This window comes from Pelodiscus sinensis, chromosome 2 (assembly GCF_052426305.1).
Source record: "Pelodiscus sinensis isolate ZL-2025 chromosome 2, ASM5242630v1, whole genome shotgun sequence".
NCBI classification, from domain to species: domain Eukaryota; kingdom Metazoa; phylum Chordata; order Testudines; family Trionychidae; genus Pelodiscus; species Pelodiscus sinensis.
In genome coordinates, this window is record NC_143053.1 from 146,351,526 (window position 1) to 146,372,469 (window position 20,944).

The window sequence follows — 20,944 nt, forward strand, 5'->3', positions numbered from 1 at the left end:
GTAAGTTCTTGGAAAAACGGACTCACCAACAGACATTCAACACATGGACAGACAGAAGCACAAACTCTCTAAAATTTTACGGTTTTATAAACACGCAAACGTACGTACGAACGAACGAATGAATGAAATCAATCCCACTGCAATTAAGAGTACAAGAAATAACCACGCTGCTGTGGAGTTAGCATACCTGCAAAGCATCCCTGTATTCTGGGTAGCTGAAACCACTCCATTTCTGTATTACTTTACATTATGCTTTGTTTAATCTGAATATGTTGTTTTGTATAATGACCCAGATATTTTATAATCAGAAGTGCCATCTACATGAGATCAATAGCAAATATCATAAAAGCTTCTGTATATCAGAGAATATCCAATACTGGAGTAAAATGGCAATGCTAAAATAAAATATTCCTATGCCTAAAAGCTAATCCATACAATGACAACAGCTTTTCGTTGGACCAAGAACTGTGATCTAATGAATGAACAGGATTAAAAATAAAGATCAGATGGTTGTTTTTTGTTATTCTCATCTACAACTCGCTGCCTCATTAAACGTTTTATTGAACTTTCATACTGACCACAGACTGCCCATTCAATGCCTCTTATCCAATCTTCATGGCCATAGAGTATTAGTGTTTCCTGAAACTAAAAAGAAATTATCATTGCACCAAAGAAATCAGAACTTCAATGTCCAAGTTTTACATATCATACATACGCTTTTGGACAATTAACTCCTGCTCTTCAGATGTGATGACCATTTGGCAACTCCTATTAACTGGAATTGTGAATGACAGTTACTTGAAGAAGGCCTTATTGCCAAATATCATGTTCTTTTATGGGCCCTTTTGGTGAAGCTGCTGCTAAGAAATAACTTTAACAGATCATCTAAATTATCATCCCACTACCTAAACAAGGAAGATGAGTGAAAAATAGATGGAGGGGTTTCCCTACCAACTTTTTCTTTTCTATTATAAATCTTCCACAGAAACTTTGCAAATATTGTAATTTCAGAGGTCAAGCATACTCCTGACTCCAACAAGAGTTTTGCCTGAATGAAACAGCAACAGAGCCATGAGCCATAATTGTTTATTTTTCTTATGTTGATATATATGCATTAGGGAAGTGAATGGTTAATAAGTTTACTAGTACGCCTCACCCTTAACTGGTGGGGGCTAGCTCACCTACCCACCTGAACCTGGAGAGGTCCAACATGTTCTTCTCCATGCAACCCCTGTCTGCATTGGGGACCCACTGCAGCCTGGCCTGTGGGAGTGAAGGGGAGGGAGCATGCTCCAGCGCCCCTCACCCCAATTGAATTGGTTAACTGATTAAGTAGGCCTCATTATGTTTAACCAGTTAACCAATTAAATGGGATTTTACATCCCTAGTACGCATACCCAATAAAAAGGAATGCCCACTTACATAGCCTGACATTACTAAAATTATCTTCACCCACTAATCCACATTTGTTTTGCTTGTCTTTTACAATTCACAGCCTTAACATTACATAGATGTCTCTAGATACAAAAGTATTAGGTCACTGAAAAGGCTTTTGAAAACACTGAATTGAAAAATGTTGTTCTTAACTGTACACTTGTATACTCATAACAAGGCATCCAACAGTATGATTACTCACCCTTTGGGGTATTTATACTCGCCAGCACTCAAGAGAGGGCTTGCTGGTTAGATTTTTTTAAATACCTAAAAGATTACAACAGGGCAGGAACTGCACCACACATTCAGGAAGTAACTTCCAGCACAGAAGACAACCAATGAAATATGTGTCAGTGTGACAGAGCTAGTTGCATGTCTGTCCCCTTTCTGTATCCCATAAGGTTTCAGGCTTCATACCACTACCTCTTGTGGATGGTATTCTGCAGTTCTCCCACTCTCAGCTCATATTCCTGCACGGTAGTACCCAGCATATCAACTATTTCCCAGCAGGTCCAACTGGATTCAAAACCTCTGAGGTAAGAGCAAAGAAGATGCTGGGGCCATGGAGAAGTAACCCAGGGAAACAGTGTTGTATTGACAGAGGCTACAGAGGGGTAACAAGAGGCTCCTATTTATAGAGTCCCTAAGTTGGGGCCTGGAATAGTAGGAGGGCCCTGATCACTCATTTGCCACTGGGGAAGCAGCTGGACAATTGCCCAAAGATAGCTACCCCCTCCCACTTCCAGAAGGGGAAAACATAGATGACGATCTAGCTGGAGGGCTGAGTTGGTAAGAGGGTACTGAGGTTTGGGAGCTGAGAGAAACCACAAGTGGAAACAGAGTCAGTCTGCCAGTGTGCAAACTAAGCATGTGGGCAGGAGAAGGTGTCGGCCTAACGATGAGGAATGTATACCATGACAGTGCTGCCCTGGTAAAGGAACTGTTCTACTGTCTGGATGTTTTTGCCTTCTAATATTACGTTATCACTTAACATATGGGCTTCAAGGATGACTGTTTGAACCAACTGATTTTGATCCCTGCTTGGCCTACTGTTTTTGCCAAGGTATCTGTAGTTTTTAGGAATGTTAGTATACCAAAGTCTAAGTCTTCTAGGTATCTGCTTTCTATGCATGCTATGCCAAAGTTTATATTGCTAATATTCATTATCCAGTCTATAGAATGTGAAACAACAATGGAGACAAAAATGAAAGCCTGTTTCATGCCAATATTCACACTGAACCACCCTATTGCCTGGTTGTTCTCCTTTACAGAACACTTTACACCTCTATTCGTAACCCTGAAGTTAGTGATTTTAGCTTCCATAAAACTGACCAGCATTGCACAAGGTATGCCTATGCAGGCTGTCAAATTTATTTTGAAACTGATAAACAAGAGCCTATCATTCTATTCATTTTTCTATGATGGTTCTTATTGTGACTATCTGTTCTACACTATCTCTTGGGCCTCAATCCAGCCTGTTCTTTGCTGATAAAAGCTCAAACCTTCTCTGCAACACACTGATGTTCCATGCCTTCTTCTCACCTGAAGAATTTTATCATCCAGTTCCTAATTCCCAAAAAACAGGATCAAATGATTCAGCTGATTCTACAAGGCAAGCTAGTGAATTCCTGTCACAGAAGTATTATCCTCAGATGAGTCCCCACAACTATTTACTTATGCCACAGCACCACAATGTTGCTCTGAAATGGGAGTGTGATGTATGAATATCCCACACTAGAGGTGGGCAGGGGAAACCCCACCCTCTACACCCAGACTGGGCATGCTACAAATGCTAGAGTAGTATAAAAGGTAGTAGCTCAGTTCAGTCTGGGCTGGACCTCAGAGGAGACGAACCTCCTGCAGGAGCTCCAGAGACGGAGGAGACCGCCTTGAGCTGCCAGCACCAGAGGAGCCCCAGAGAGAGGCTCTGTTGCTGGGAAACCAAAGGACCCAGAGACCACTTGGAACATCCCCACATCAACTGTGATAAGAAGTGACCCAGGGAGTGTGCAAGACTGGTATCTCCCGCGCAGCTCAGCATGTTGCAGTTGGATTCCCTGCTGAGCAAGTAGGGGAGCACTCATACACTAGCAGGCCTCTGGGTCGAGGCCCAGTGGAGTAGGGAGGGCCTGGGTCCCCCCACCAGAGCAGCTGTCCGGAACTACTGACTCTGGCCATTAGGCTGTGATTTCCTGAACTGAGGGCTACCCTTACTGACTCTTGTTACTACTGACTCTAGCCATTAGGCCTACTACTTGGGACTGGAGGCTGTTGGTGCAGGTTGATAGAGGTTGCTGGTGATCCGGCAGCCAACCAGGCAGCGTCCACATCCCTGGGCATACACACCTCAAAGGATGAGGTGTGCACAGGGAGCATGTCACAAGAGGCACTACATTTTTAGAAGCATAGACTTTTCCAAATATTTGTAATTCCTTCTAAATGATAATCATACTCTATTCCAGAGATGGCCATAGTTTCTGACAAATATAGGTCCTGGGTGGTACAGACATACCATCTTACTAGTTTTTATTTTTATTGGAATGTCTATCAACTGTTTGCCTCTAGACATATTCCTGGCTTTCAGGAACCACTCCAGAGATCAAAACAATAACGTGGGGGTTAAAGTTCTGATTATATAGAGAACCAGAACTATTACTCCAAACTGGCAGCAGGAATCCCTGCAGAGTCCTTGTGATAAATCAGATTTACAATTTAATAATTTTTCCATTCAGCATTTTTTAAATGTTCAGTGATGCAATGCATATAATGATAGACTATAATAGCTTGCACCTGTGCATGGTTTTCACATTCAGCAACAGGGTAAGTGTGTTATAGTAATCTAGATCAGAGATATCAAATGTATGAATCACTGTGGCCAGATCCTCCTTGTCTAGAAGGAAGGGACAAATTTTCACAGCAAGTTGGAAATAAAAGAAGGCATTATTCATGTTGGACTTTGAGTCCTCATACTACATTGATGGATTAATGCCTTCAATAGAAAGAGCTTGCAACATCTATGCTAGTTTTCCCATGGCATTTCCCCTTTCCAATCAGCAACATTTTGGTCTTGCCTGGATTTAGCTTTTGCCAGTTGCTTTTCATCCAAATACTGATAACGTGTAGGCACTCTAAGGGTACGTCTAGACTACAGGGTTTTGTCGACAGAAGTTTTGTCGACAGATACTGTCAACAAAGCTTCTGTCAACAAAGAGCGTCTAGACTACATTCAGTTCTGTCGACAAAAGCCTGTAGTCTAGACGTACCCCCTAGATGCAATAACACCTTCTGTCGACAGAACTCTGTCGACAAAAGGGGGTTATGTCTTGTAAAATGAGGTTTACCAGCGTCGACAAAACTGCTGAGTTCTGTCGACGTTGTGTTGACAGAACTCAGCAGTAGTGTAGACGCAGGTATAGTTTTGTCGACAAAAGTCCACTTTTGTCGACAAAACTCTGTAGTCTAGACACACCCTAAGAATGCATCTACACAGCAGTATTATTTCGGAATAACTGACGTTATTTCGAAACAACATAGTCTGCGTCTACACTACAAGCAGTTATTTCGATATAATGTCAAAATAATGTTGAGCTGGAGAACTTCTTACTCTAGCTCCTGTAGCCCCCATTTTATGAGGAGTAAGGGAAGTCAGAGGGAGAGTGCTCTCTCAGACTTCCTGCTATGTAGACAGCACCAAAAGCCAAAATAAGCTATTTTGACTTAATCTACATAAGTGATATAGCTTAAGTTGCATAGCTTATTTTGGCTTTAGCCCTGCTGTGTAGATGTAGCCTTACAGTTCTGTAGTGGTGGTAACTGCATCAGTTCAGGATGAGATATACAAATGAGTGTTACTGTATTGGTGGCAGCCAAAACCAGGGGTGTGTCAATATCTCTTCAGTGGTCTCATGTAGATATAAAAGTAGTGAGGGCTTTTAGAAAGGCCAACTCATCGTTCTTAGCTCTGCTGGAAAGGAATTGGATTACACCTGGATCATAAAGGGAGCTGAAAATCACAGTGGGTATTACTGGAATGAGGGAATAAGAAACAGAACAAGCTACTGGTATAACACTGTTAAATATTAAATTTATATTGAATTTCAAAAAAATTACAATGTTACTCAAAAGATTTATTTCATTGCATTTCATTAATTACCTAAAGCTACAAAGGTACACAGTTACTTTTAAAATTAAATATACAGATTGGACTGGTTTTCATTGATTCCCATGCTTTTTGGAGAGATGGGGTACTTACTTTAGACCCTGCAACTTTGCACTTAAACAAGTGCAAGAACATTGGTTATGCTTCAAGAAATCTTGAAACTGTATATTAGTTATAGTGGCCCTTTGAGAGCCCACAGACAGAAACAGTTGATATGGACCAGAATGTTTCATTATTTCCTGACCATGTAAATTTTGTGTGTGTAAGGAATGCAGAGAGGGTTATTACCTATGGTGTCAATTAGGATAGGGTGCGAGCCAAGTTTCTGAAGTTTAGGTACAATGGACCCTTTTAGTCCTTACACTGAGCAGCTAGCCCAACCAGCATGCAACACATCCCAACATTTTCAAGTGAGGTAATGCTTTGGGATTTTATCACTTAAGATCTGAAATCAGGGATCCTTCCAAAGTTCCAGAACAACTGAGTTTAAAGTATCTTCAAATCTAGACTCTGAAGATGTAGGAGACTTAAGAGATGCATGATTTTCAAGGAATAGTTCATCAGCACTTCATGAAAAATCTTAAGCTGACCATCAAAAAGTTGAGGGAGACTAAGTCACATTTGAAAATCTTGGCCACAATGTAACAGCATTACCAACAAAAACCATGACCAGTTTACAAAAGCTTTTTCCCCCTCCCCACTCAAGATGTCCTGCTTCATCTCCTTTTGCTATTACATCCTATATCCTGACTTGTTTTCCCAAATCCTTCATTCTGGATTTACATACACACTAGCTGGAGTTACCCTGCGTTGCTTGGTCCCACTCCCCACCGGCCGATTTGCTTCCCTCCCCCACACATCCCGCCAGCCCTGCTTCCTGCTGGCTGGTTCTCCTCCTCCCCCCAACCTCCCCCAGCCAGCCCCGCTGCTGTCGACCACCCCTCCACCCCAATCTCCCCCAAACAGTCCCACTGTCCCCGACCCCTCCCCTCGAACAGCTCTGCTTCCTGCCAGCCGCCCCTCTCCCGATCTCCCCCAGCCAGCCCCGCTGCCCCCCACACATCCCTCCTCCCCCGCCAGCTCTGCTTCACACCAGCCATCCCTCTCCCGATCTCCCCCGGCCAGGCCCGGACCCCTCCCCTCCCAACCAGCTCTGCTTCCCACCGGCCGCCCCTTCCTCCAGGCCAGCCCCGCTCCCCTCTCAGCTGGTTCCTCCCTCCCCGCCCCCCCCCCCCCCCGATCAAGTGTGTCCGTTTTTTTTTTTTTTAAGACTACCTGGTAACCAAAGCCGCGGGGCGCAAGGTGGGTGCCCGAGCCGTTGTGCACATGGGAATACGGGAAGTCCCAGAAGGCGCTAGGGGCTGCAGGCAGCGGGCACGTGCCCTAAGGTGGGAGGGGCTGCCCCTGAAGCGCAGCGGGTTATTTTTTATTTTTACAGGTTGAAATCAGGCCAAGTCGGGTACAAAAGTACCTTAAAACCTTCTCCTGGAGGAAAGGTTTTCCCATGCAAAGTTTGGTTGTGGTAGCTCTTATAGTGTCCAAGTTATTAGAGCACAAACATCCTTTATATATTAGACTAACAGGACTTACCTGGCATTGCTCGGGAAACCGTAGGAACAAAATTTAGAAAAGGAGGAGACCTGGAGCCAGGGGACCCCCAGAGCCACAGACCCTGGGGGCTGATGGCTCCTGGCCCACTTGACCTCTGAGAGCAGCAGGACCCTCCTCCCGCCAGGAGAACAGTACACAGTCATGCGGCCAGTAGCAAGGGGACTTCTCTTTGCAAGGTTGGCTCAGGGATCCACCTGCCCTGCCTTGGAAGCAAAAGCTCAGAGCTCACATCTAACCCCGACGGCTGGAACCAGACACAGAAGAGCCCCACTCACAGTACGAACAGCAGCCGGCTGGCTTCATAGCAGTGTAACGCATCAAGGGTTTAACTTTGCCCCTCCACCCTGCGCTTCTGCCTAGCGAACTGAGGAGAAAGGCTGGACAGCTTTGGTTTTGGCTTCCGGAGGGAAGGGTGGCAGGTGTGGAGTGACCCCAGGTGGAGGGGAGGTTACATGCACCCGGGGCTGCAGGTGCCGTGGGGGGGCAGGGTGGGTGCCCAAGCTGTTGTGTGCATGGGGGTGGAGGCACTGTGTGCCAGCGGGGCGGTGGGGGGAAATGGGGAAGATCGGTTATGTATCCTCGCGGGCGGGAGGGGATGAGTCCTGGGAGGCTACACGTGGGATGGGCGCCCCAGCTCGCTCTCGGGGCTGCAGGGGGCAGGGTGGGACCCTAATCAGGTCCAAAAGTACCTTAAATCCTTCTCCTGGATGAAAGGTTATCCCATGCAAAGTTTGGTTGCGGTAGCTCTTATAGGGTACGTCTAGACTACGTGCCTCTGGCGACAGAGGCATGTAGATTAGGCTACCGGACATAGTAAAATGAAGCGACAATTTAAATAATCGCCGCTTCATTTAAATTTACATGGCTGCCGCGCTGAGCCGACAAATAGCTGATCAGCTGTTTGTCGGCTCAGCGTGCTAGTCTGGACGCTCCCCTGCCGACATCAAAGGTATTTGTCGACCACCCAGGTAAACCTCATCCCAGGAGGCATACCTGGGTGGTCGACAAATACCTTTGATGTCGGCAGGGGAGCGTCCAGACTATCGCGCTGAGCCGACAAACAGCTGATCAGCTATTTGTCGGCTCAGCGCGGCAGCCATGTAAATTTAAATGAAGCGGCGATTATTTAAATCGTCGCTTCATTTTACTATGTCCGGTAGCCTAATCTACATGCCTCTGTCGCCAGAGGCACGTAGTCTAGACGTACCATTAGTGTCCAAGTTATTAGCGCACAAACTTACAAACATTCTACTTTATATATTAGATTAGCAAATTCAGAACCAGAATTACCCATAGCAGAGCTGCTCAAACAGTGAATTTTAGGTCTTAATTTAATGCAAAGAAGGCCTCAGTCCATAAGCTGTGCATATCAGAGAAACGTCTTTTTATTTATTCTCTAGTACGTATCACACTTGTTTTAGATATATTTTTTTTAAAAAATCATACCACATGTTTGGAAGACCTTGACAGAAAGACTTGTCAATGGAAGAAATTAAAAAAAGTTCCCAAAAGCCAGAAGGGCACAAACATTTTACAATTCTGATAGGAGCTATCAAATATACAGTTAGAACTCCATCATATATCCTCATCCCTTACTTAATTATATGAAGAGCTAAAAGTGTGTCATTTGGAACATGGAAACATTATTTTTCACACAAGTCATAACTTGCTGGATATCAAGTGCTTCAAAGGTTCAGAAGCACTGAACACAGAAGGCATTTTTAATGGGGAATGCCAAATTCCAAAAAGAGTAATAATGTAATTATAATTAGACTATGATAGACACATACTTTCACTTGAATTAATTCTTTTCAAATTATATACTAAATGTATGGATACCCTTTAGAGAAAGAGATGCATAATTACTCCATTTCAGAGGTTGAACTGAAGCAGGTTTTCTTTTCATAAAAATCTTCTTAAAAATCCCTGAGATATCCATGTGCGAAACTGACTTACCTGTATTTCATGATTACCTAAAAATCATAGAATCATATAAATATAGGGCTGGAAGGGACATCAAGAGGTCATCTTAGTCCATCTCCCTCTTGCTAAGACAGGACAGACTATCCATGTGAGGTGTTTGTCTACCCTGTCCTTAAGAACCTCCAAATTATAGGGTTTCCACAATCATCCTTGATAACTCATTCTACTGATTAACTATCCTTCTAGTTAGAAAGTTTTTTCTAACATCTAACCTAAATCTCCTTTGCTGTATATTAAACCCATTATACTTCTCCAAGTCCACTGAGGGTAGGACAACAACTCATCTCCATGCTCTTGATAACACTCCTCATATATGTTGAGGGCTATTATAAGGCCCTTCTTCAGTCTTTTCTCAAGACTAAATATGCCCATTTTTAACCTCTCTCATAGGTCATGTTTTCTAAGCCTTTTATTATTGTTATTGGACACCTCTGGCTTCTCTCCAATTTTGTCCACATCTTTCCTTAAACTATGATACTCAGAACTGGACAGAATACTGCAGCTGACACTTCACTACTGCCAACTAAAGTGAAACATTTACCTTCTGTGTCTTACATGAGACATTCCTACTAATAAACCCCAGAATGACATTACTTTTTTTTTTTTTTGCAATTGCACTATATTTTTAGTTCATATACAGTTTCTAATCCATTATAATCCCCAGAAGCTTTTTTCCACAGTACTACCTTTCTAGCCAATTATTCTATATTTGTAATGGTTTATTGGATTTTACGAGTAGTACTCTGCAATTGTCTTTACTGAATTTCATCTTGTTGATTTCATGCCAAAATTCTTCTGAATTCTAATCCTGTCTCTCCCAAATGCATGCAACCTCTCCCAGCTTGGTGCCACTTGTAAATTTTATAAGTATACTCTCCACTCCATTTTTCAAATTCTTAATGAAAATAATGACTACCATCAGACCAAGGACAGATCCCTGCAGGACTTTACTAGATATGTCCTCTCACTTTCACAGAGAAGCATTTTAAAACTTTTTTAAGCACAGTTTTCCAACCAGTTGTGCCCCCACCTTGCAGTAAGTTCCCATAGACTACATTTCCCCATTTTGCTTATAAGAATGTCACATGGAACTATGTCAAAAGCTTTACTAAAATCAAGATACCACATCTAAAGCTTCCCTTCTATTCACTATGGCAGTAACCTATCAAAGGAGGAAATTAGGAACAAATCATGCCATACCAAGCTAACAAATCCATGTTCTTTATTCCTGATCACCCCATAATCCTCTTGGTGCTTACAAACTGTTTAATAATTTGTTCCATCCTCTTTCCAGATATTTAAATGAGGACCACTAATATATATATATATTACCAGGCTATCTCTATTCCCTCTTTTAAAAATAGATGCAATGTTCATCCTTCTCCAGATTTCTAATACTTCACCTTGTCCTCCATGCAAATAATGGCGAGGAGTCCTGTGGCACCTTATAGACTAACTGAAGTGTAGGAGCATAAGCTTTCGTGGGCAAAGACCCACTTCATCAGATGCATGCTACCCCTCTGATACTTGACACCATGCAAATAATGGTTCTGCGGATTGCTTCAACTAGTTCTTTAAGAACCCTAGCATGGATTTCATCTGGCCTTAAAGTTTTCCCCCTTATTCTGAATTGTGTTGCTTGCCCCTCGTTTTGTTAATATTAAGCATGCTACGCATCTGTTCACAATTGTTTTAGTTAAGAGGGACTCAAAATAAAAAAATATTTCCATTTTCTTGTTGTCTTCCATTATTAGCTATAAAGCAAAGCGAAATACCTGAAACAGAACTTACATAAAGCTGTTTATATAATGGCTATCTGGGGAGAGATAGCAATTACAGAAGAAAAGAACAGCAGCACACAACAAAATAAATTAATCATAAAAGAAAGAATGAGTATTTACTTCAATACAGGAAATGAAGCAATATTACCTGCCCATTTTGTTGAATATACAAATGAATGTTGCAGTCGTCACCACCACAAGCTAATATTGGTACTGGAAAAAAAAGAAAAAAATTAACAGTGTGTTCGTAAAACTACAAGTTTTAATGTTCTGTGATATTTAGCTAAAGAAAACAGGCATCTGATAAAACCATAAATATAACTGAATAATATAATGGATATGATGTGACAATTATACAATTATTTTTACTACTTTCAGCCACTTCAAAGAAATAAGACTGATTTAAAAGCATCTAAAAGGGAAGTTTTGTTGTACATATATAGTATCTGCTACAAATACTGGAAGGTAGAATGTCAAGTACCTTTAATTTAAGTCTCCAGTATCTCTCTATTAAGTCCAGCTGTGACAGATGCACCAATTTCCTGCAGTATCTGTGGGAGATCTTACATAACATAAAAAATGGCCATATTGGGTCAGACCAATGGTCCATCTAGTCCGGGGGTGGGGGCAATAAGCAGCATATGGACTGGACATGGTTTGCCAGAGTTCACCCCGGCAGGCTGTCAGACACTTTATTTATCTGTGCGCCTGCAGGTACAGCCAATCACAGCTCCCTGTGTCCAGAGAAATGGCAGCAGAGAACCCAAAGCCTAAAAGATGATGCCCTTGCTGAACCACAAAGAGGGAATACAGGTGAGCTACCCTGAACTGTGACAAGAGGCATTAGGTTTCTAAGAAGTTTGTAGGATTTATTCTTTATATATCTATCTCCTCAACTCCAAAGCTTTGTCTTGATTTCTTAAACTTAAAAAACAAAAAGAACCAGGAAGAGAAGAAGAAAACCAATATGACTAAGCAGGAGATTGAAGACCTTATTTGAGCCTTCAGAAAATGGAAGGCCAATAATAAAGCTAATAAAGGGAAGCTTAAGTTACTGTAGGGATGTTAAGAATAACGTAATTCATTAATCGTGTAATCAACTAAATTTTTGTCAACTTCACGATTAATCAGTAAGGGTTAGCACTATTAACACTCAGTCTTGGCTCGTGCTGGGTCCCAGCAACTATCCCCACTGCAACTCTGCAATACAAGCACTTAAAGAGCTGGTGCACAGGCAAGCTGACACAGTCCCAGCTTGTGCCAAGACCCAGCATCAAATTCAACCATCACTGCACTACATAGCACTTTAAGTAGGGGTTGATGCCTAGGCTTATCAGGTAGTCAAGTAACTACTCAACTACCGTAAAGTTGCGAGTATAGTGAGCACTTTTTCCCCCATTATTTAATGTCAAAGTCGGAGTGCGCATTATCCATAGGAGTTTTTTTTCCAAAGTTTTTATTAGGCGGTTCCACGGCACTTAATTAATCGCTGGACACCAGAGGTTAACTTGATTTTTATTAGCATTGACAAGCAACTATATACACAGTTTCAAAAAGTTAAGTTAAACAAATGAAATCAACACTGCAGCGCAAATAAGCAAATACCGTATGTTAATTGATCTTCTACTCATCTTCGAAGCCCTTGAATTCGCGTTTGTTAGAATCTTCCTCGAACAGACTAGCAATATCTTCCAGGGTATAGCCCTCGACATCTTCATCCAGGTAATACAAATCATTGTCAGCTTCGCATACCGGTAATTCGCCCTCAGATGATTCATCGTTGCTCGGGTCCATCCACAGGGCACCATCCTCACTGCCATCCATAGAATTAGAGATGCTGCATTTCAGAAACCCCTTCCTGATGATAGCGGGATCAAATTCAACCCAGACATCCGCTATCCACTGGGTAACATCTTGCAGCGTCGGTGTTCGCATACGTCCACCTGCAGTAAATGTATGTTCACCTTCCAACAACCAGGTGTTCCATTTCCTGCCTAGTGCATCTTTTATTGGCTTGTTAACTGTCACGTCAAGCGGCTGCAACGTTTTGGTCATTGCACCAAGAATAATTGCCAAGTCTGTTTTGTCCTGCTGAAGCCTTTTCTTGATGGATGGCATACGATAACACCGAAATGCATCCAAAACTATTTGAGTCCGCTTTCTCATAAGTCCACCCGGCCGCTTCGCCCAAACCGTCTGTAGCCAATCAAGCATTAAAGCTTTGTCAATCCAGCCTTTAGGGTGAACACGCACGTGAATGGTGTTCGGGAATATAACATTCTTTGGCATTGTCTTGCACTTGAACACAATATAAGGAGGCAGCTTCGTTCCGTCAGCCATGCAAGCAAGCATTACGGTAAACCTAGACTTTTCATGGCCTGTGGTAGCAATGGAGACGGTCTCGTCACCTTTCACTTCAAGCGTTCTGTTGTAGGGATTATCGAAATTTAATGGTGTCTGACCTGCATTATCAATTAATGAAAGGTCGTAGCAGTACTCCTTGCGTAGTTTTATGATAAACTTTTGGAACTGTAGTAGCTTGGTTTCTGAGTCCATTGGTAGCTTCTCTGCGATTGTTGTTCAGCATCGGACCGATAGTCTATGGCGATTCATGAACCGATTGCCCCAGCCATGCGAAGGTTTAAACCCGGCTGCGTTAGCGCACATTTTAGCAATGGTCAAAGCCAGGGTGTTCCGCAACTCCTCCATGTGCCAGAGGCTGCATGCCGGGGCCTCCTTCCCCGACCACCACATCAGGGTCGGGGACGTGGACATGCCCGTCTACCTGGGGATGCGGCCTACCCCCTACAGCCCTGGCTGATGAAGCCATACATGGGGCACCTCAACCCCTCTTGGCAGGCCTTCAATGCCAGGCTTACCAGGGCCCGCATTGTGGTTGAGGGGGCCTTCGGACGCCTGAAAGCCCGATTTAGATGCCTCCTCACCCGCCTTGACCTCGCCGATCACAATATCCCTCCCGTGGTGGCAGAATGTTGTGTGCTGCACAATTTATGTGAAAGGAAGGGGGAGGCTTTCCTGCCAGCGTGAACGGCTGAGGCTGAGCGTATGGCTGGCCAGTACACACAGCCCCACACCGCCGCCATCCAGGAGGTCCAGTGGGGGGCTGTCCAGATCCGGGAAGCCCTGTGGGAGAGCTTCCAGGTGGAGGAGGACTGAACTCTCCCTGCATGCCCCACTGGGGCCTTCTTCCACCCTCCCCCCTCCCTAATCCCCCTTCCTAATGTAAACTAAAAACACCTGTTTTGCCAAAAAAAACCTCTCTATCGTACAACTGGAACAAGCACTGTAGCCAGACCATGCCCCTTTAAGGGCTTTGGGGCCGGGAGGGGGGCAGAAGAGTTTCCCTGGTTTGGCCCAGAGTAGCCACCAGGGCAACCTAGGAAGGGAGAGCCTCCAACTCGTTTGAATTAAGTGGCTACACAGCCCTTAATTTGAACTACTTAATTCGAACTAGGTGTTACTTCTCGTAGAATGAGGTTTACCTAATTCGAATTAAGCTCAAAATAGCAGTTTGCATGTGTAGCCCCTATTAAAGTTAATTCGAACTAATGGCTGTTAGTTCGAATTAACTTTGTAGTGCAGACATATCCTTAGAAGATTACAAGTTTTATTTTAAATTTTGAAGTGAATAAATCATTACTTCAACATTTATATACAAAGTGCTATACTAATATATTCCGGTAAGGTATTACAAAGAGAGAGTCTAATATGTACTCCCTCCACAATAGACAAAGAACTAATCCATTGCTTCGCAGCATAAATTTTTCAGATAGTGTTATCCTGATGAATATGCAGTACAGACCCTTTATTATTTCTGACAGCGATTCAGACTGCAGGTCACAAGAATTTATTGTAATTTTCCAGCCTTGTAAACTTCATGTCAACAACTACCTACTCACACATCTAAGGAAAAAATATCTATGAGTTAAAATTATTCAAATTGCAAATGGAAATATTGCTTTTGATATCACACTGCCTTCAGGTTACGACAGCATTTTCAAATTGCACAATGTATTTTTGTATATAACTCTAAAAGATTTGAAAACTTCATAAACCAAACAAATTGACTTGCCTGCTCTGAAGGCATAACAATAGAAAAAAGTGAGTTAAATACTGTAGCACACAACTAGATGGCTATGAATATACCTACATTTGTCCCATTAAATGCTTCATGCATGTACTGTGCTATACTGTTAGACTGATCTCTTAATGAAGAAGTTATATGGTGTAGGCCCAAGCATGCCCTGATACAGTTTTACACATGCATGGACAGAAGGTTGTTCCTATCTTATTCAGCTGAGGAAATACTCTGTTGGCAACATTGTCTCAAGATACAAAATGGCTGACACTTTAATTATCTGATGAAAAAAATCTCTTCCCCACTAAACATTCAGGGCAATTTTGGAAGGGCATCCATCTCGGGCTTATTTTCCTAGCATTTCAAAAACAGCTGTATTCATATTCATAACACACTCACTACTTATATAAAATACTGGGAGGTGCTCAGATACTTTATATGGCCCGCATTTCTGTAATATGGTAATTTATCTTGCTCGGTAAGTTTAGAGCGGCTCAAGATGTTTTTATGTGTTTTCCACTCAAGATGCACATGCGTTTCTTGAAACTTCGAAGGATTTCTGTTACCAGTGTCTGTCAGAGAATGCCTATAACCTTATTCCCCTTATGCTCTCAACAGAGGGCACATGCAATGTTGCAGACCAACCATCTGCTCAGTTTCTGTTCTACCGGAGCCTTTGGAAGGATCTGCAACAAAAGGGAAACAAAGTGGGTAGTGGAATACAGATAGGAACCACACAGTTCAAAGAATTCGTTACTCTACAAGGTAAAGTACTTCACACTCTGTGTGTATTCTACTCAAGGTGACTCAGAGGCAACAATCATTGAGGAGGGTACAAGGAACTGTGCTGCACCACAGTTTGTAGGACTGCTCCACTGAAGGTTATATCTTTTGCAGAAGCTTGTACCATGACATAATGCCTTGTCAAGGTGTAAAAAGAGCCCCAAAATGCAGCTTTACAGATTTTTAGGAGAAAGAAATCTCAAAGCAAAGCTACCAATGTAGCCTGGATTCTGATCAAATGGGCCCTCATACTTTACAAGAGAGGGGTTGCTATCAACTCCTACCAAAGCAGGATGTAGAGTGAAATTCACTAGGAAAGTCTCTGACAGAATACTGCTGAACCATATGAAAAGGGAAGCAAAGGAGACAAATAGTTTAGTGGATTTCCAGAAGGGTTTTGTCCTCAGCAGGTAAAGGCCAAGACTCAATGGACATCCAAGTCTGTAACTTCCTATCCTCTGTGGTGGCATGGTTCTTTGGATTAAAAAAACAAAAACAGGTCAATGGATGACCTGCTTCAGATGGATTAAGATCAATCTCAAGGAAACCTTGCCTTGTGAACAGGAGCGGCTCGAGGAGAGCTGCCGGCAACTGACGCCTTAGGTGGAATGCGCAATCAGCGCCCCCGCCTCCACAGCCCTCAATGGCGTGACGTCATCATTGGGCATTGCGTTAAACGCGGCACCCTAGGCAACTGCTGAGGTTGCCTACATCCATGGGCCGCCACCCTGCTTATGAAAGACCTTTTAGGGCAGTTGTTCCAGAAAAGCCTCCAAGCTCAGTTACTATTCTGGCTGAGGTTCTTGCAACCAAAAAGGCAATGATCAGACAAATGAAGGAACATGAGGATAAAGGTTCAAATGGAGCTTTCATTAATGCTGCCAGGACAAAACCATTTTTTTAAAGAATACAGGGTCATACCTATAGAATGGGAGACTCTAAACTAGAAGCAATGACTCTCAAAGAGGGAGAAGGTTCATTGTAGATAATCAGCTCAACATGAGATCCTAGTGTGACATTTGGCCAAAAGAACTAATGCAATCCTGGAATGCATAAACAAGGGAAGCTATAGTAGGAGTAGAAAAGGTATCTTACCTCTGCATTTGGCACTGATGTCAACACCAATGGAATACTATGTCCAGTTCTGGTGTCCACAGTTCAAAAAAAAATTGAAAAATTGGGGAAAGTTCAGAGAAGAGCTACAATGATGAAAGGGTTATAAAACATGCCTTATAAACTCAATCTATTTATCTCAGCAAAGAGAATGTTATGGGATAACTTGATTGTAGTCCAATAGTACCTAAACTGGAAAAAACATTAAATAATGGGCTCTTCAATTTAGCAGAGGAAGATAAACAACAATCCAATGACTGGAAGCTGAAGATGGACAAGTTCAGACCAGAAATAGGGTACTATTTTTTAATGAAGAGAGTAATTAACCACTGGAACAATTTATCAAGGTGAATTTTCCATCACTGATCATTTTAAAATCAAGATTGGATGTTCTTCTAAAAGATATGCTCTAGAAATAATTCTGAGGAAGTTCTATTATGGGTAAATCTGTACGATATCAGAGGTCAGACTAGTTTGCCTTGGAATCTTAATGATTCACTAAACAGATCGATGCTCTCGAAAGTCAGATCCTCCACAGTGAACTGGTCAGAGAATTATTACTGTAACTAATAAATTCAGGCTTGATTGTTAAAATGTTGGTACTTTGCAATCAAGAACTGTTAAATTTGCAAAAATGAAGTTCTTCCTTTGAGAAAGATCTAGACATTTAGCTTCTTCACCTGTGGACTTGGCTCAGGGTTGGTAGATGCTTGTTACTTTTAATGACAGCCTGCACCACTAAAAATATGAAGTGAGCTGTGAAATATTCTGTCCTCTTCAATGGTACAAAATATTTTCCCTCCCATCTTTTCAAAGTGGGAGCACAAGTGGCTGGAGTATGCTAAACTGTCTGAATCTCATTCATAAGGCAGTTACACGTTACTGGCGGCAGCACTCTCAAGGATACACTGTAGCTTATAAAGATGTCCTCCTGTATTTCCTCCAGGGGAATCAAGAGAGAGTCTGTGATTCTCCAAAGGTAATATAACCATCAGGTGATAAAGGCAAGACAGGAGTGACTGCTTCATCTGGTGAGAACAGTAATAATCTACAGAAGTTAATGGTTCCAGCTATTTGGGTTGCATCTCTTCCTCAAGAGTACAGGCAGTCCCCGGGTTACATGGATCCGACTTACATCAGATCCCTACTTACAAACGGGGTGAGGCAACCCCGCACTAGCTGCTTCCCCCCAGCAGACCAAGGAGATGCAAAGCTAGCGCCCCTCCCCAGCAGACCAGGGAGACGCAGAGTGGCTTTTCTCAGCAGACACCTCATCTTGAGAATAAAGGACTGAGGGAAGTGAGGTGTGGGAGAATAAAACTGAGCTCTGGAGAAATGTTTGGCTAGAGTTTCCCCTACAATATGTACCAGTTCCGACTTACATACAAATTCAACTTAAGAACAAACCTACAGTCCCTATCTTGTACGTAACCCGGGGACTGCCTGTATTCCTGGACATGCTGAGGTTCCTCTCCAGCTGAAGAAGCCTTTCTTTACTCTTACTGAGACACTACATATTTGGGATGTCTCACATGGATCCCAGGAACCATTGTAAGTCTACTGCAAGAGCTCATGTGTTAGTCCCCATGAGGGAGATTACTGCTGATCCCAAGTCAAGTAGCTACCTGTGAGAATGGGAAAGTTCCCATGAGACCTTGGAGACTCTATTAGGCCTGACCTTCCACTTTGAAAAGGATGATGAAGCCCTCCCCTTGATTATGAACTCATCTCAGCTTGCTCTTCAAATCCTGGGTCTTATCCCTGATTCCTACCGCCAAGTCTCCTGATGAGGTCTCCTGATTTAGGTTCTGACTCTTGGCTTGACTTCTGTGTCTAACCACAAAGCCTGATTCCTGTTGCTAGACCAGGTTTTCTCAACCTTTTTTAATAAAGTACCCCTTTTCAAAACAAAAAATTATCAGTACCCCCAGTACCTACAGTTTTCAGACATAAAATTTTTGTCTACCATTACAACACATCTGTTTAAACAACTTAGTTGTAGCCAGGAAGGCAATGAATTTTTGGATGTAAAAAGTACAAAAATAATAAAACGCTGTAAAACTTAAAACAAAAATTCAGTTTTCTCCAAATTTCAGTTGTGTTGACATACCTCCCAGATCTCTCTTGAGTACCCCTAAGGGTACTCAGACCATTGGTTGAGAAACACTGTGCTAGACCAAACCACCCAGCTGATATTCTGCCACTCAAATATGACTGGGGATATAACTATGCAGGAGAAAAACGCATTTCATGGACATTAGACTCCATTCAGCCTCTTCCCTCCTTCCCCACTCGCATGAGTTTAGGATGGACAAATTCATCAAAGGATCCACTATTAGCCAGCAGAAGCAGCATCAAGCAGCCACATCACAAACTTATGATGCCGTCAGTGATATGCCCACCTGCTTTCTACAATTTTTACTCTGGACATTCTCTTCTTTATGCTGATATGGCAGTTTAATTGAACTCCCTCCCACTTTCATCACACTGCACCTTACACTCATATAACATCTCTCATCCCACTTTTCTCTGCCACTATCTCCTTGCCCTCCTCAACCTCCTTTCTGATCATCTTACTCCACTCTAGGGATGTAAAATTTCGATTAATTGGCTAAACAAACAGTCAATGCTATTTGCATTGACTATCTGATTAGTCAATAAGGACACTTCCGCCTTTGAAGTGTAGCTGTTGCTACACTTGAAAGGTGAAAGCTCTGCAGGCAGCCTGGGGCTAGCAGGAGACTGAAGTGGCATTTCAAAGTGGCAGCGCTGCATAAAGCCCGGGGTCTGGCCCTGAGTTCCACACGACACTGCTGCTTTGAAGCACTCCATTCCCTTTTTCTTGCTGTTTCTTTCTAATAGAGGCAGCAAGAGGGGGAAGCAGTTAGTTGACTTGTGTGTTGACTATCCGATAACCATTCGCTTATTGGATAGTCAACTAATCGTTCACATCCCTACCCCACTCCCTGCAATGTCTTTTTTCCTTTCTATGCCTAGTTAGCTAATATAATCCCAACAAAAGTCACCCCAAAAACATTCATCAACTCACATGACATTGGCAGACTATCACACTGTTCACTCTGCTTATAGCTCAGTTACACATTCTCTTTCTATCTTGTCTACTTAGTCTTGGCCCCAAAGTTTACAATCTAGCTCAGGTTCTGCCTAGCACAATAGGTTTTCTAGAAGCTACTGTAATACAAATATCAGATAATAGTTAGCAACAACAAAACCTGACATCCTGCAGAGATGCCTTTGTATCAGCCAGTTTAAAAACCAGCTTCATCCTAGGGATGTTAAGTATCAGCTAATTAACTAATCGGGTAGTCAATAAATGGATGGAAGGAGCGCTCCTACAGCAGCTCTGCACTTTTAAACCGACTCTCCCCAGCACCAGCTCCTGCTCCCACTTCTGATACATTTGCCACTTCTGATACAGAGGCGGGGGAGAGCATGAAGACTCTAGTTGAGTACTCACTCGACTAGTCACTTACATCCCTACTTCCCACACAATCACTTACATCCCTACTTCCCGCCCACCCTGGGGGCAGCCACCACCAACTTCCCAAGGAATGGAACTGGCACCCTTGGAACACAGGAAGGATAAGGGGGGCCCTGAAGGTAGGGTCATTGGGGGCTACTCCAGTGGCACAGTGGATAAAATACCTGCCTCTGATACCTGATTCAGAGGCAGCAGCCCCTGTCCGCAGGGCACCCAAACTCTCTGCAGACGGTGGCTACTCCACAGCAGCAGCCCCTCTCCATGGGGGTCCAAGCTCTCTTCGGGCAGATGCTGCTTCATGAGATGCTGGAGCAGCCTCTGTCTGTGGAGAGCTTGGACCACTCCCCATGGACAGGAGTTGCTTTCGCGGAGCAGCCTCAATCCATGGCAAGCTCTGCAGTAGCCTCCCCTACCCCTCCCCACCCTACCCCCCGTGTGCAGATAATTCAGGGAAAAGGGGGGAAAGTGGAGCCAGTGTT

At 43.1% G+C, this 20,944-nt stretch overlaps 1 protein-coding gene across 1 annotated transcript in view; it reads right to left on the reverse strand.

Annotated features, from left to right (window-relative positions):
• Positions 1-20,944, reverse strand: part of ELP2 (elongator acetyltransferase complex subunit 2) — an 81,233-nt gene that overhangs the window by 45,391 nt on the left and 14,898 nt on the right. Inside the window, exons 6-7 of the mRNA XM_075921530.2 lie at positions 11,117-11,181; positions 579-645 (exon numbers count right to left, since the gene is read on the reverse strand). Coding sequence (XP_075777645.2) covers positions 579-645; positions 11,117-11,181 — 132 coding nt within the window. The remainder of the gene's footprint in view (positions 1-578; positions 646-11,116; positions 11,182-20,944) is intronic.